We start from the raw sequence: 14,594 nt of genomic DNA on the forward strand, positions 1-14,594 counted from the left end.
AGGGAAGGTAACTGACCAACCAGCCCCCACGCTACTACGTACAGAGTCTGCTGCAAATTCCAAAGTCCATGGTCATTCCTTAGTGGTAACTGAGCAAATATCGACAGCATGTCCAGATGGTTTTGTATTGTGTCCTCAAGTTCCTCTTTGTTGTTTTTGTACTAATATTATTGTTACATGCATATTCCTTGGTGATCAGTTGGAACAAGACTGATTTTTTAGTACTGAAGGTCTTAAATGTCTACTTGATTCAGTACTGATAATATTTGTAACATTGTCGTCATGTTTGAACTAATGTACGATTATAATATGAATGTTGTAGTATCAAGCAACACCACACCAGGGAAGGTAACTGACCAACCAGCCCCCACGCTACTACGTACAGAGTCTGCTGCAAATTCCAAAGTCCATGGTCATTCCTTAGTGGTAACTGAGGAAATTTATGATGAAGATGAATGTATGAGAAAGGCCATTGGAATAGTTGAAGACATATTGCTTCAAACAAATTCTCCTAGCTCGGCTCCCCTTGACTGTGTGAACGATAATGCTAATTGTGTGTGAACTTTTAATAATGTATTGTTGCTATACTTCTAATTTCTTATGTTTCTATCAAAGAGCCTACGAAGAAGCGTAATGCTACAAGGAAATTGTATGGAAAGGGGAAGAAATGCAGAGTTCATTGTAGTGGTGGGTCATACAAATTCTCACAAACTTTGAGAGCTGTAAAGTTAATGAGTTAGACTAAGACCACGTGCTTTTGTTGTTAGACAAGGAAGAAACGATTAATGAAAATGGAGATACCGATTCAGAGCCACAACATGAAGAAGAATTTATCGTCCTCACAAGTACATGTTGTGAACCCTCTTATATAATAGTTATTTTAACCATATCACCCAAGTGACAATAATGGTTTTGGTCTATTAATATATAGAAAGTGATGTAAAATCTTGGCATGATTTAGAGCCCCAACCTGAGACTGGTACCATCCCAAGCAATAATGACGAGTTTAATACCAATGCAAACCAGGTATTGCAGCACATGACAAACACAATCATCTGCAAAGACTCATCTTCAAAAGTCCCGGATGGAGATGTAACAGTAGGTAAACGATTGTCCCTTAATCTAGTATGTTATTTGATATGGCTAGGTTCCTTGACTTTGTAAGAATGTGAATTGATATTGTTCTTGTTATTTAGGAATAGAAGAACATGGAGATTCCCAAATAGCATCAGATGATTCAGGCAGTCTATGGAGCAATCTTGATTTTTCAGACTCAGATAGCACCACACATGAGGAATGTGAAATCACCCAAGAAGAGGAGCTGAAGAACTTTGACAGTACCGTAAACATGGGGCAAGACTATATCATTAAGGAGATTGTAGCTACCACCCAAGAAGAGGAACAAGGTGGTACTACGAATCACATGTCTTACCAAAACACCGCAAGTAGCCTACACATGGAACAAGACTGTACAAAGAACCAGGTGTCTAGCTTCAACCACGAGGAGTTTGCAATGAAGATGACAACCACCAAAGAACAGGAACATGCTTGTACTACGAATACCGTGTTACTGCAGAACACCGGTTCTACCCATGAAGAGCAGATTAATGCTAATACTATCGACAAGATCTTCTTGGAAGTGTGTGCATCTCAAGTAGTTGCAGTAGAGCACAAGGTTCCCTCAAGCTTGCCCCCCCCCCCCTCCGATGATGAACAACCACTTAGTAGTCTACTACCCGTGGCTTTAAGATGAAGAAGAAGAAGGGTGTGAAATCTAAGAAGAGTGTAACAAAAAATAGGCGCATTACAAGATCTAGAAAACACTAAAAACAAAGTTTTTTGTATTTAGATCGTTGTTTGTAATTGATTACCATATGAGCAAGTTTTTGATTAACTGCTTCTTGACACTGTTTTGGTTTACTTATCCTGAATTTAAACTTGATACTATTTGAGTACTCATCTTAGTGACTAATTTAGTACCAACTTGATATGCAATGTACTAACTTTGATACATATATTTGTAAGAATGTGAATTTGATACTATTTGAGGTCTCATCTTAGTAAGAATGTCACTTGTTATGCACACATATGACATTGACGCTTGTTATGGACATATATGACACTCCTGTCTTGGATATGTCTAGGTTAGTAAACACTTAACATAGTATTAGTACTATATTTTAATGCATATGAACATGATATGTATACTTGAACAAACCATTGTATTAGTACTAGCAATTAACATGTTCAATTTGTTCCCTCATCTAGTCAACCACACCCTCATGAGTGTACCACACACTAGAAACATGTGCGGAATGAACACTCCTATCTTAGATATCTCTAGGTTAGGAAACACTTAACACATTTTTAGTACTAACCAAAGATATTTTTCACCATAAATTGTATGTAAAAGATAAATACATATCTAAACAAAACACCAAAATTAAGAGCTTTGTCATTGCAAACTCATAAGAAAACCAAAGATGATATATTTCCATTCATTTGTAGGCTAGAGTTTACAAGACATGCAAATGTTACATATGAACAATGCTTGCCATTCTAAGAATTAAAGAGGGAGACCTCCCCCAATATGTGTTTGTGAACCTCTTTGGGGACCTTGTAGACAATGTTGTATCCCTTAACCTTGTGCTTTGCTTGACTCATAGTGAACTTGATTGTGATGACAACGTCAACATAGATTATTGCAGTGGGTGCATCTTTTAATAATGCATACGTGTTCTTGCATTGTGGTAACTTTGCATAGTAGTTGCCATACACGACACACTCACCAATGTTGAACATGTTGCCCCAACCATCCCTCACGACTTCTTCCAATATTGTATTTCCTTGCTTGCACACCACAATGTAGTAGTCTTCAAAATCTTCATTTCGAGGAGATTTGAGCACTGCAAAATGATCTCCAACTTCCAATAATACTACCAAGTCCTCACATTGGTTGTAGTATACAATATTGTTTGCATGTTCGTCTTCCTGGATATCCACACATTGTTCAATCTCAAGCTTTTGTAGCTTCCATGGCTCCACAATTGATAGATTGGTGCATTCATCCCAAGCTTCATCTAAACACATGGAACAAAAGCACGATAAACTGCGGAATAACAATTGTGTTGTGTCCTTGCAACTAAACCCTAAAACACAATGGGTCTTGCACGTCCCTTTCATAGTTTTACAACCATATGATTTACTCCTATCCACCTCATTAGCACCAAAATCTCTTAACATGACTTAAACCAAAATTTCCACTAATGCACGAGAGAGGACAGTAGTAAGTTATAAATTAAAAGAAATGAACGAGAGAGGACAGTACTAAATTATAAATTAAAAGAAATGAACAAGAGAGGATAGTACTAAGCTATTGATTAGTACTAATGCATGAGAGAGGACAATCCTAAGTTATAACTTGGTCTTAATGAACAAAGTTGGATAGTACTAAGTTAATAATTAGTAGTAATGAACATAGTTGGATAGTTCTCATGCTAATAATTAGTACTAATGTTTGTACTAATGGGCCATGACAATCATAAGTTATAAACTTGTGTTAATGAACAAAGTTGGACAGTACTAAGTTATTATTTAGTACTAAGGCACTAGAGAGACCCATCCTAATTAGTACTACTGAACAAAGTTAGTACTAATGAACAAAGTTATAAATGAGTAGTAATGACCGAAAGAAGATGGTACTAAGTTATTCATAAGTACTAATGCACGACAGAGGACAATGCTAAGTTACAAATTAGTACTCCTGCCTGTGGGATGACACCACAAAGTTATCAATTAGTACTTGTGAATGTGGGATCTGAGTACTAAGTTGTAAAACATAGTCAGTACTTGTGCATGTGGGATCATAGTACTAAGTTGTAAAATAAGGGTACTTTACAAGGCGTTGAACCGTAGTCACTACTTATGCATGTGGGATGATACTACTAAGTTGTAAAATAAGGATACTTTTCAAGGCTTTGAACCATACATACACGACTTAAACCATAATTAGTACAAACATTTCAAGACAGTACAAACATTTCAAGATAGTATTGGTGCATGTAGTAAGAGAATTACTAATTGCATTTTATACAAACATTTCAAGACAGTACTGGTGCATGTAGTAGGAGAATTACTAATTGTATTTTATACAAACATTTTTTATGACTGTTCATATAATATTCGTACTGGTAGGAAACTCAAGCAATAGATGATGTACTATGAAGTATTACCAAAATAGACTTCTAGTTATAAGTACCAATCATATGGAATATTTCCTTACCTTGCAATGAAGTAGAAGGACCGAGCCGCCTTAAATTGCGAGGTAGCACAATCAGACCAGACCCAATGGCGATAAAAGTTAACACCCAAGGACAATAAATCTGCGTGGTGAAGCTTAAAACAATGTTGAACAAATACCGTATCATGCTTTTTACCATCTGAAATATAGAATATTGATTTTTTATGTAACTCACCATCTTTTCTCCAATAGCAAATATGTACAAGTATTGTACATTGGTCATTGTACCAGTGTATTGATTGAACCTCATTTTGAACTTTAAAGGTATAGTTCTCTACAAAGTCAATAACAGATACCATAACATCCAGTGGTAAGTTATTTATACATTCCTTGAACTGTGAATTTTGCCAATAACTCCTAAAGTTATGTGGAATGAACTCCCAGAGTTGCTTCTTAAACTCTGAGACAAGGGTGGCAACACATGTCTCCTTATATACTTTCTTGATACGCTTACTAACGAGACCCTTGCCTATATTTTCTGTCATATACTCTAAATATTTCCATTTCACAATATGATAGTTATCCACATCAACCTCTTGTCTACAAAATAACGGTTGTGGGCAAACCTTAGATGTTCTGACAAGACATGTACGATCATGCCACTCAGATGATGGTTTTTTTTCACAAACAAAAGACATCCATAACTCATAAACTGTTGCATAAGTCATGTTTCGCGCATTACATCTATTACCACTCCCATTTGGTCTACATATCTCACAAGTGCAAACACACCCATCCCCGTGTATACCCTTAGAATTAGTACGTATATTGTTCACGCCAAGCCTTAACATGTCCATTTTAATGTGGTACACACAACAACATGTGTTCCTCTCCTTTAACTTTCTAACAAAAAATGGTTTCAAACCTTGGAACTTGCAAAATCCAAGATTGATGCTAGGATGTTGGTCTTTGAAGTTCATGAACAATTCAGCCTACATCACTCAATAAATAGGTAACATTAATAGAATCATTTAGTAAACAACAAAAGATTTAAAACCAAATAGATAAAAAATTGAATTACCTCAGTCATCTCCAAGAAGTGTCTTGGGTGAATCTGGTACCTACCCCGACTTATACGTTGTCTACATACATCTTTTTTATTCGGTGAGACACGTGTGTTTTTTGCCCAAAAGGAACCCACTTCCTCAATAATCTCACGTGACAATGCATCACATCGTCATCTACGGCCTAACCCCAACCACTTAAATTGATTTGATTGATTTGTAACCTAGGTAACGGTTGGATATATTTTGGTTGTAACTATTCTTCTTGCGAATGTTGATTCTTGTTATTTGTCTCTAAGTTCACTCTCACTCTCTCTGGTTGTCTTACACACACACACACACACACAATTTCCTTCCACTACAGGAGATCACCTACACTATCAATTTCTTTACACTCATTGTTATACATTGTGAACTTGCAGGTATTTCTCTCTCATTTCTTATTTTCCTCTTGTTATTGTCTTTTTCACATTAAAATTATCCTTGGCAACGACCCTAACTGAGAGATGCTTGTAATGGACTTTGAATCAAGTTAAATACTAGGGTATCTCCCTTGATTTTTTCGATTGATTTTCAAATAGGAACTTTGTGGACAATGTGAGGGTATGTTCACTAATGTTGGAAAGGGACTAATGTGATTGGCTAGAAGGAATGATAGGTGCATGTACTCTCATGATGTTGACAACCAATGACTGGAGAATCTTTTAGAAAAGCACAATTATCCAAGGGGCCTAAAAAGAGGTATAAATATGAGGCTTATTTACCCTCGTTAAGTAAATTACGTTGGAAGGTTGATGTCTTAAGACACCGGTGGTGAGGACGAGGCTTTGGTCGCGACGATTGTGTTACCTCTTCCTAGGTACTAGTCACCCTAATATCCATCGGTGGTAGGATAGAGCTTCAATGACATGAATCAGTTGATGCCTCCGAGCTAGAAGAGCAAAGACTAGGCCCCTCACTTAATATTCTACTTCTTTTCTTTGTAACTCATCAATCCTCAACTTGTCGTGTAGATGCTCACCATAATCAAATTCCTAATTTATCTTCAAAGTTTTACACAATGGCTTGTGTCTTGAGAATTTCCACGAAGGAAAGACTTTGGGTCAACCTTCATGTGGACAAGTCCACACTATAGTTCACATGTTATCATGTGGACTCATGATGGTTACGGTTTCCCTTAGTTTGAGCATTTGTCAAATAATAGTGCTTTAGATTTTAAGAAATGTGGAGGAGCATCTTTAAATCCCACCAGACGATAAGTTACAATGTGAAGTCCAAATCTTTATTCCCTCATGATTATCCACTTCATGTTTCAAATTCTTCTTGGAATGTTGGAGTCTAGACATTCAACTTTCAAAAAAAAGAACCCGACCATTAGATCTCCTAGTTAATATATAACATTTTTATTGCTCGTTAGACGAGTAAAAATAACATTCTCTCTTTTAACATGCACCATCTTTTCCTAGTGAAAATTGAACATGCATTTCATATTAACCTTGCATGGGCATCTGGTTTTAGCAAAGTGGTTTGTTATTGTGTCTATATTTATTGCACACTTATCTAGCCCTTAACTATTAGAGGTGAATTGTGTCCAAGGCCTAAATTTGACGGGTTAGTATCAAAGTTTTTTGACGGGAATTTTTTAAAGATGTATGTCATATGACACAAGATTGCAAAAACTAACATGTCATTTGACATACATCTTTTAAAAATGAAATGCTCTATATAATGGTACATTGTTTTTCCCCCCCAAAAAAACACTACTTCACATTAGTTAGTAAATAGAATACAATAGAGTTTACCCGAATCCATAGTGGGATCAATAAATACAACTCGGAGGATAATGCTACATTGTTATGTATGTCATTACTATAACATAAAGATACACAAATCAGCATAACAACCTCACAAAGGTAATTAAATACTCAAAATAAATATCATGTTAATGTTTTTACTATTTAGTATGAAGTAAAAGTTATTTTTTGGAAAAAAAAGAAGAAAAAAAGAAGAAGAAGTTTTTTCCCGAAAAAAGAGAGGAAATGTTTTGGAAAAAAATAGAGGTTCTTCTGGAAAATTTATGTTAAGTTTTGAAAAAAGGCGATTTTATTGAAAAGAAGGTGGGTTCGTAAAAAATTAAGTTTTAGCTTATAATTTAAAACATTAAAATCAAAGCTAGACTTTACATAGAGGTTTTATTTGAAAAAAAAGAGGAAATTATTTTGAAAACAATTAGAGTTTCTATTGGAAAAAGTGGTTTCTTTTTGGACAAAAAAGGTTAGTAAAGAATTATGTTTTAACTTTAAAACATTAAAATCAAACCTAGAGATTACACTCTTAGAGTATTTAATAAGGGTTATTGTTTCAAATTCCAAATGAATCTAAACTAATAATATTATTAAAGAATAAAGGTTTGAAAATATATATCATTATTACATGATGATGATATTATTTTAAGCATGTTATAAAACTATTACATTTGTTAGGTATACCTAAAATATAGAAATTGTTATAAATAAAGAACCTTGGAAGTGCAAACGATTCAATTAGTGAACGTTTGACATTCCAATGATTCCTATTATATAGATGCCTATTTTCCTCGAGGGGCAGACCCCAATTTTGGGAGTTAGTAATACTTATGGAGTTAATTCATTTTGGTGGTGGTAACACTTGGTATCAAAGCCTAGCAAGTTGTAAGGGCAAAGCATTCAAAACAAACCAATACAATGAAACAAGCAATAGTCAATTGTTGTGAGAAGGTCAAGGTAATCACAAAGGCAAAAATATTTTTCTTTCTTTTTTGCGATAATCATAATTGATGACAGAGAGAAGGCGAAGAAAAGGATTCAATTTGGATAAGCTTTGGGATGGAGGGGGATCCCTATGGGGGAGACCGCCCAAGACAAAGGTGAACAAGATGGCATAGAAGCGGAGAATGGGAGGAAGCACTTAGAAGATCGGAGATTTCCAAGAGAAGAAGAGGGATCGGTTTTGCAAACGGTGGAGACACAAGGAAGGAGGCATGTAGAAGGCGATGGGAGGAGTTGGTATAGAGGTTGGAATCGGACAACATGCATGACCATCGCAATAATTGGGGGCCATTCAAGCCTCTCAAGCCTCAAATGTATTCAGGGGAGAGGAATTCAATAATACCCACAAGGTGGATTAGAGAAACTGAACTGTTTCTTGTCCAAAGCTAGGTAGAACCCAATCTGTGGGTAATGGTCTCGACAAGTTTTTTGGATGGGTCAGCGCAACACTAGTATATGTTTGGAGAAAGCATGTTCGAATTCACATCCTGGACAGAATTCAAATAGGAGTTGCGCCATTACTTCATCCCACAAAATGAACCCCTCCACATCATGGGTGAGTGGAAGATGCTAAAGCAGGGGAATGGCCAACTTACCTGATATGCAAAAAAGTACAGACAAGTGACATTGTAGCTACCACATCTCCATCAAATTACCAAGCTTAATGGGTTCCTATTTGGATTAAGGCCTCGCATTAGGATGGAGGTAGAGAAGATGAACCCACAGACTTGTGAAGAAGCCATGAGGATCGTAGAGAGGATAGGTGACATTGAAGAAAGCTCTTGATTATTCTACAATGATCAAGGAGGCATGTTTAGCAATCGAAATTGGGCAGGAACCACTAGCTCTAATGGAAGAGGAATCGCTCGTGGGGAGCCATCGCGAACGAGTTGGACAAGTAATATAGGACGAGGAGCATCATCGACAAGCAATACAACAACACCATCACCATGTACCCCAATGGTGAGAAGGGGTTGTTTCAAGTGTGGAGGACCAACACTTGGTGTCCGAATTCCCTAAGAAGAAACAATTGCAAATAAGCGCAACCACTTCCCATATCAACCTTTCAGAAATAGAGAAGGGGGTAGAGCCAAATATGGATGCCGTAATAGCACAATATGAGGACGATGAAGAAGAAGCCATAGTGCGTACAAGTGCTATCACAACACACCCTACATGTTTCACAATCAAACTCAACCATACAAGTAATTTATTCCTTAACATAAAAATTAACGGATAAAGCTGCTAAGCCATGGTGAAGAAGTGGGGTGACCCACAACTTTATCACACCTGCATGTGCCAAGAGGTGGGGATTGGAACTACAACCATTAACCAATTTGTCCATCAACTTAGTGTAGGGGTTCACAAACACATGTGCATTAGTAGCTGATGTCTTGATAGAAGGAGAGGAATGGAAGGGCCGAACACCCTTTGTAGTAGTCAACATGGATGGCTTTGAGGTAATTTTGGGCCTGGAATGGATTGATAAATTTGCCATTAACCAGTTTGGCAAAAAAGTGGATAAACTTTTGTTGGATAATGAGGATGGAAAAGGAGGGGTGATTGTAAGCATGCACAGAAAGCACAAAGGGAATACAAACCACAACACAAAGGCAAAAGCAACTTCCATGGTTGGTGGCTAGTGGCCGGAGTATGAAAGACAAGTGGGGGACGAGTCCGAAGCGGATTTTATGTTATTAGTATTAGTTATTAATTAACTAGAATTGTAATAGGGGAACGGACGGATCCAGAAAAGTTGCACCGATTTGGATCCGGGATTGATTCATAATTGGTTACTAGTATGGCACCGTTTTGTAACAGAACCGGATGCTTATAAAAAGATCCGAAGAGCGATGTATTAAGGGACGGAATTAATATAAGTAACGTTGGCGTTAAGTTATTGTGTGTCTGCTTACTTTCCGTTCTGTGCTTACTGTTATATCTTATGCGTGTAATCAATCCGTGTTATGTTATTAATCTGGAACTGATCTAGAACCGTCAGATAGAATTATATTTGTGTCGGAAGCATTAACCCCGTAACTACCCCTTTGGTGAAGCAATCCAGAAGGACACCCTATGTTAGTGGCTAGTCCAGCCTAGGATTAACACAATGGTAGCAAGGCTATGTACAAGAAAGGTGGCAAGACTTAGAGCTTTGAGGAAGGGAGGCCAACTTTTCCTTTGTACGGACCTGATCACAAAGCCACAAAAAACAAGAAGTAAGATTCAATTGGGTGAAGAAAGTTTTAAGAAAATAATTGAACAGTTAGATGACGTGCTAATAGGGGAATTACCTAAAGCGATGCCACCAGAAAGAGCAATGGACCACAAAATTCAGATCATACTAGGAAGCATACCACCTGCCAAAGTACCATATCGCATTAGTGCTACTCAATTAGAAGAGCTTAAACGAAAATTGCAAGAGCTGCAAACATGTGGATTTATTCGACGAAGCAAATCACCCTACGGTGCACCGGTAATTTTCGTGGCTAAGAAAGACAACAACAAGGCATGTGTATGGATTATAGATCACTCGATAAGATTACAATAAAAAGTAAGTATCCATTACCTTTAATACCTGACCGACGGGATCAGTTACAAGGAGCCCAATATTTCTCTCGCATTGATTTACGATCCGGATATCATTAGATTTGAATAGCCACAGAAGATATTGAGAAAACAACATTCAGAACTAGATATGGAAGTTTTGAATGGCTTGTGATGAGTTTTGGCTTAACTGGAGCACCCAGAACCTTTTGTAGACATGGGAATGAAATATTTCGAGATTATTTGGATAAATTTGTTATTATTTATATTGATGATCTGCTTATTTTTAGCAAGTCATTGGAAGAGCATGAACAACATGTCACCCAAGTTCTATAGAGATTACGGGAGGATCAATTGTATGCGAAACCCGAGAAATGTGAATTTGTCGTGGGGGAGCTTGAGTTTCTCGAATTCCGAGTAGGAAGAGACGGGCTAAAGATGGATCCCGCTAAGGTGGTTCAACTATTCGGAAATGGCCACAACCCACCAAAGTAATTGAGTTACAACAATTCATTGGTTTTGTACAATACGTCATGAAGTTTATTAAGAATTTTACTACAATTGCCACTCCACTCACAAATCTTATCAAAGGCTCACAAGCATTTAATTGGTCCGATTCAATAGAACAACATGCTTTTGACTAGTTGAAGGAGGCAGTGTGTTCTTAGCCAGTGTTAAAACTACTGGATTTCACCAGGCCTTTTGAAATTCATACTCATGCATCAGATTATGCGTATGGGGCAGTCCTTATTCAAGATGGTCACCCAATTGCATATGAGTCAAAAACGTTTCCAGAAATAGAAAGTAGATGGCCTACCCACGAGAAAGAAATGCTCACTATAGTATATGCACTATAGAAGTGGAGGCATTATGTGCTAGATAAATTCACAACGGTAGTGACGGATAACATATACTTGCAATATTTTGAATCACAACCAAGACTATTAGCAAAACAGATACGATGGCAAGACATGTTGGTGGAGTTTGATATAGAAATTGTGCATAAGAAGGGGAAGTTGCACACACTACTAGATGCATTGAGTAGGATGCCACGGATTCATCACATGTCCATTATCATGGTGCAAGGATGGATCAAAGAGATTTGGCAAGCTCAAGAAAATGATGCAGTAGTAAGACAATTAAGAGACGAAACGAAAAGTGGACAGACGGCTCACAGATTATACAGGTTGCATGATGGGCTATTATAGAGTGAAGATAAGGTAGTACTTCCTAATCATATACAACTGAAGGCCAAAATACTGCATGAAGTACATGATTGCCACATGGTTGGGCATGGAGGACAAAAACAAACATTAAGGGTCGCAAAAAAGTACTTCTTATGGCCTAAAATGGAGAAGGAAATTATTGAGTATGTACAATCATGCAAAGTCTGCCAAGCAGTGAAGGCAAGGCGACTTAAAGCTTTCGGTCTACTCCAACAGATGCCGATTCCGTCTCGCCCATGGGATGTAATTAGTATGGAATTTATTGTTGATCTACCTCCCTCCAAAGGATACAATACGTTCATGATGGTTGTGGATTTCTTCTCAAAACAAGCTCATTTCATACCTGCAAAGCCGCCTTTGATATCCAATCACGTAGCTCAATGGTTTTTCAAATATATTTTTAAGTATCGTGGATTACCAGAAATCAACGTGTCTAACAAGGATCCTAGGTTCACGAGTGGATTTTGGCAAGAGTTGTTCATGATTTTGGGCATGCAACTCCGTATGTCAACGTCGACACATCCTCAAACCGATGGACAAACTAAGCGGCTTAATCAGGGCATTGAAGATTATATTCGTTGTTACATCAAGGTGGATCAATCAAATTGGATGCAGCATGTTGACATGCTTGAGTTCTGCTACAACGCAGCTATCCACTCAGAAACGGGTTTCTCTCCATTTGAGCTATCAACGGGCAAAGAAGTACTCACGTTGATTGCCTTATTACATACTACAACCAAACCACAGGCAAAAGAGCTAGATATAGCCAAGTTTTTAGAAGAATGGAAAGAGAGAATGCAAGCAGCACAAGTGCATTTAACTAAGACAAAATCTCAAATGATAAATCAGGTCAACAAGAAACGTGAACATGTGGAGTTTTTCCCAAGAGACTTAGTATTAGTTAGTGCAGCTAATTGGTTGTTACCTCAAGGTCTCACACCGAAGTTTAATCACACATACTATGGCCCATACAAGATAACAAAACAGATCAACGTCTCCTACAAATTACAATTTCCTACAACCTCCAAAATCCACGATGTTTTTCATGTCAGTCTACTAAAGCGTTTTCATATAGATGAAACATGGGGTCGTGAGGCAACTAATAACATGCTATGTGACCCAGAGTCCATATTAAAGGCACAAGTTCGTAGAGGGAGAAAACGCTACTTGATCAAGTGGCAAGGGTGATCATTGGCAAAAGCTTTGTGGGTTATTCAGGAGGCGCTACGGCAAGCAAGTTTGGAGTGGTTAATGGAGCTACTAAATCATAGTTAAAACGGGGGGCTAAATGTTGCCACCATGCATTAGTTTCGTGGTCCAAACTCTCACCCCTAGCGGGAGAGTGTTACATTTGTTAGGTATACCTAAAATATAGAAAGTGTTATAAATAAAGAACCTTGGAAGTGCAAATGATTCAATTACTGAACGTTTGACATTCCAATGATTCCTATTTAATAGAAGTCTATTTTCCTCGAGGGGCAGACCCCAATTTTGGGAGTTAGTAATACTTATGGAGTTTGTGTAATTCTTACTTTAATTAAACCATGTTATTGTTGAACACAGTGCTCGGCCACCACCGAGGAATAGGATCAACTCACAGAAAACAGGAAATACAAAATGCGCGAAGACAATAGAGAGAAGAGTACACAGGATGTTTTACGTGGAGAACCCTAAATGGGAAAAACCACGGGAGTCCTCAAACTCCAACTATCACTATAAACAGAGATGTACAATGGTGAAGCTACAAGGCAACAACCCTGAGCTCACTGTCTTCACCACAGGCGGCGGTAATACACAGAGGCAACGACCTCTTCGTCTCTCTCTCTCTCTCTCTCTCTCTCTCTCTCTCTCTCTCTCTCTCTCTCTCTCTCTCTCTCTCGGCTGCTCACTTAGCTCCCTCTAAGTGGAAAACCAGAAAAATGAGTAACAACCCCAAAACTGTTTGCCCTAAGTCATATTTATACACATATGACTTTCGGGCTATTTACAAATATAGCCTCAAGGGCCCTTGGCAAACATATTCACAAATATGTCCCCGCATCCGGATCTCTCTCCGGGTACATTCGTCATCCGGCTCCGTAGTCGAGGTCTTCATCATCCGGCTCCGTAGCCGGGGTCTTCATCATCCGGCTCCGAACATCCGACCATCCCATCCGGAGGGACCGTAATCCCAACAAACTCCCCCTTCACTTCGGCATGGGATGTCTTTCCAGTCCGACCCTCTTCCGGCACGCTTCCAGCTTGTCGGGTGTGAGCACTTTGGTCAGCATATCCGACCCGTTCTCGTCCGTGTGGATCTTCGTCAGCACGAACTCCTTGTCTTCTATCCTTTCCCGGATCCAGTGATGTCTTCGCTGGATGTGCTTCGTCCGGGAGTGATAGGCCGCGTTCTTCGCAAGGTGGATGGCACTCTGACTGTCGCAGTAGAGTCGGTACTCCTCCTGCCGGATACCGAGCTCTCTAATGAAGTCCTTCATCCATATTATTTCCTTGCTGGCTTCAACAGCCGCCATGTACTCCGCCTCCGTGGTTGACAACGCAACCGTCTTCTGCAGCCTCGACTGCCACGAAACAGCTCCCCCTGCATACGTCATCACATACCCTGATGTGGACCGGCTGGTATCTGCATCAGCCGACATATCCGAATCGGTAAAGCCGTCGAGTTCGGGCTTACCGGAGCCGAATCGGAGGCACACGTTTGCCGTGCCCT

General features: G+C 38.6%; 2 protein-coding genes across 2 annotated transcripts; one reads left to right on the plus strand and one right to left on the minus strand.

The window, feature by feature from the left end:
• Positions 1–920: 920 nt before the first annotated feature.
• On the minus strand, positions 921–4,968 carry LOC147866166 (uncharacterized). The gene is made up of 4 exons (XM_087316718.1): positions 4,738–4,968; positions 4,476–4,574; positions 4,283–4,382; positions 921–1,069 (listed from the first exon to the last, which is right to left on the minus strand). Exons 1-4 carry the CDS (start codon positions 4,966–4,968, stop codon positions 921–923), a joined length of 579 nt encoding a protein of 192 aa, XP_087172844.1.
• A 3,404-nt stretch (positions 4,969–8,372) lies between these two features.
• On the plus strand, positions 8,373–9,469 carry LOC147866167 (uncharacterized). Its single transcript, XM_087316719.1, is given in 4 exon segments — positions 8,373–8,489; positions 8,745–8,889; positions 9,182–9,372; positions 9,374–9,469. Coding segments are annotated over 4 exon segments (549 nt in total).
• The last annotated feature ends 5,125 nt before the right edge of the window (positions 9,470–14,594 follow it).

This window comes from Azolla caroliniana, unplaced genomic scaffold, assembly GCF_043228905.1.
Source record: "Azolla caroliniana isolate FFs.n. ecotype wild unplaced genomic scaffold, voAzoCaro1.0.p SCAF_3, whole genome shotgun sequence".
Taxonomy (NCBI): Eukaryota; Viridiplantae; Streptophyta; class Polypodiopsida; order Salviniales; family Salviniaceae; genus Azolla; species Azolla caroliniana.

What these genes read in the sequence shown, in the direction of transcription:
- LOC147866166 (XM_087316718.1), bottom strand. Translation starts at nt 4,968, where the DNA reads ATGACTTATGCAACAGTTTATGAGTTATGGATGTCTTTTGTTTGTGAA. An exon ending in TTGCTATTGGAGAAAAGATG is followed by an intron (nt 4,383 to 4,475) that starts GTGAGTTACATA and finishes TTCACCACGCAG; the next exon opens with ATTTATTGTCCTTGGGTGTT. An exon ending in TCCTTCTACTTCATTGCAAG is followed by an intron (nt 1,070 to 4,282) that starts GTAAGGAAATAT and finishes GGACTTTTGAAG; the next exon opens with ATGAGTCTTTGCAGATGATT.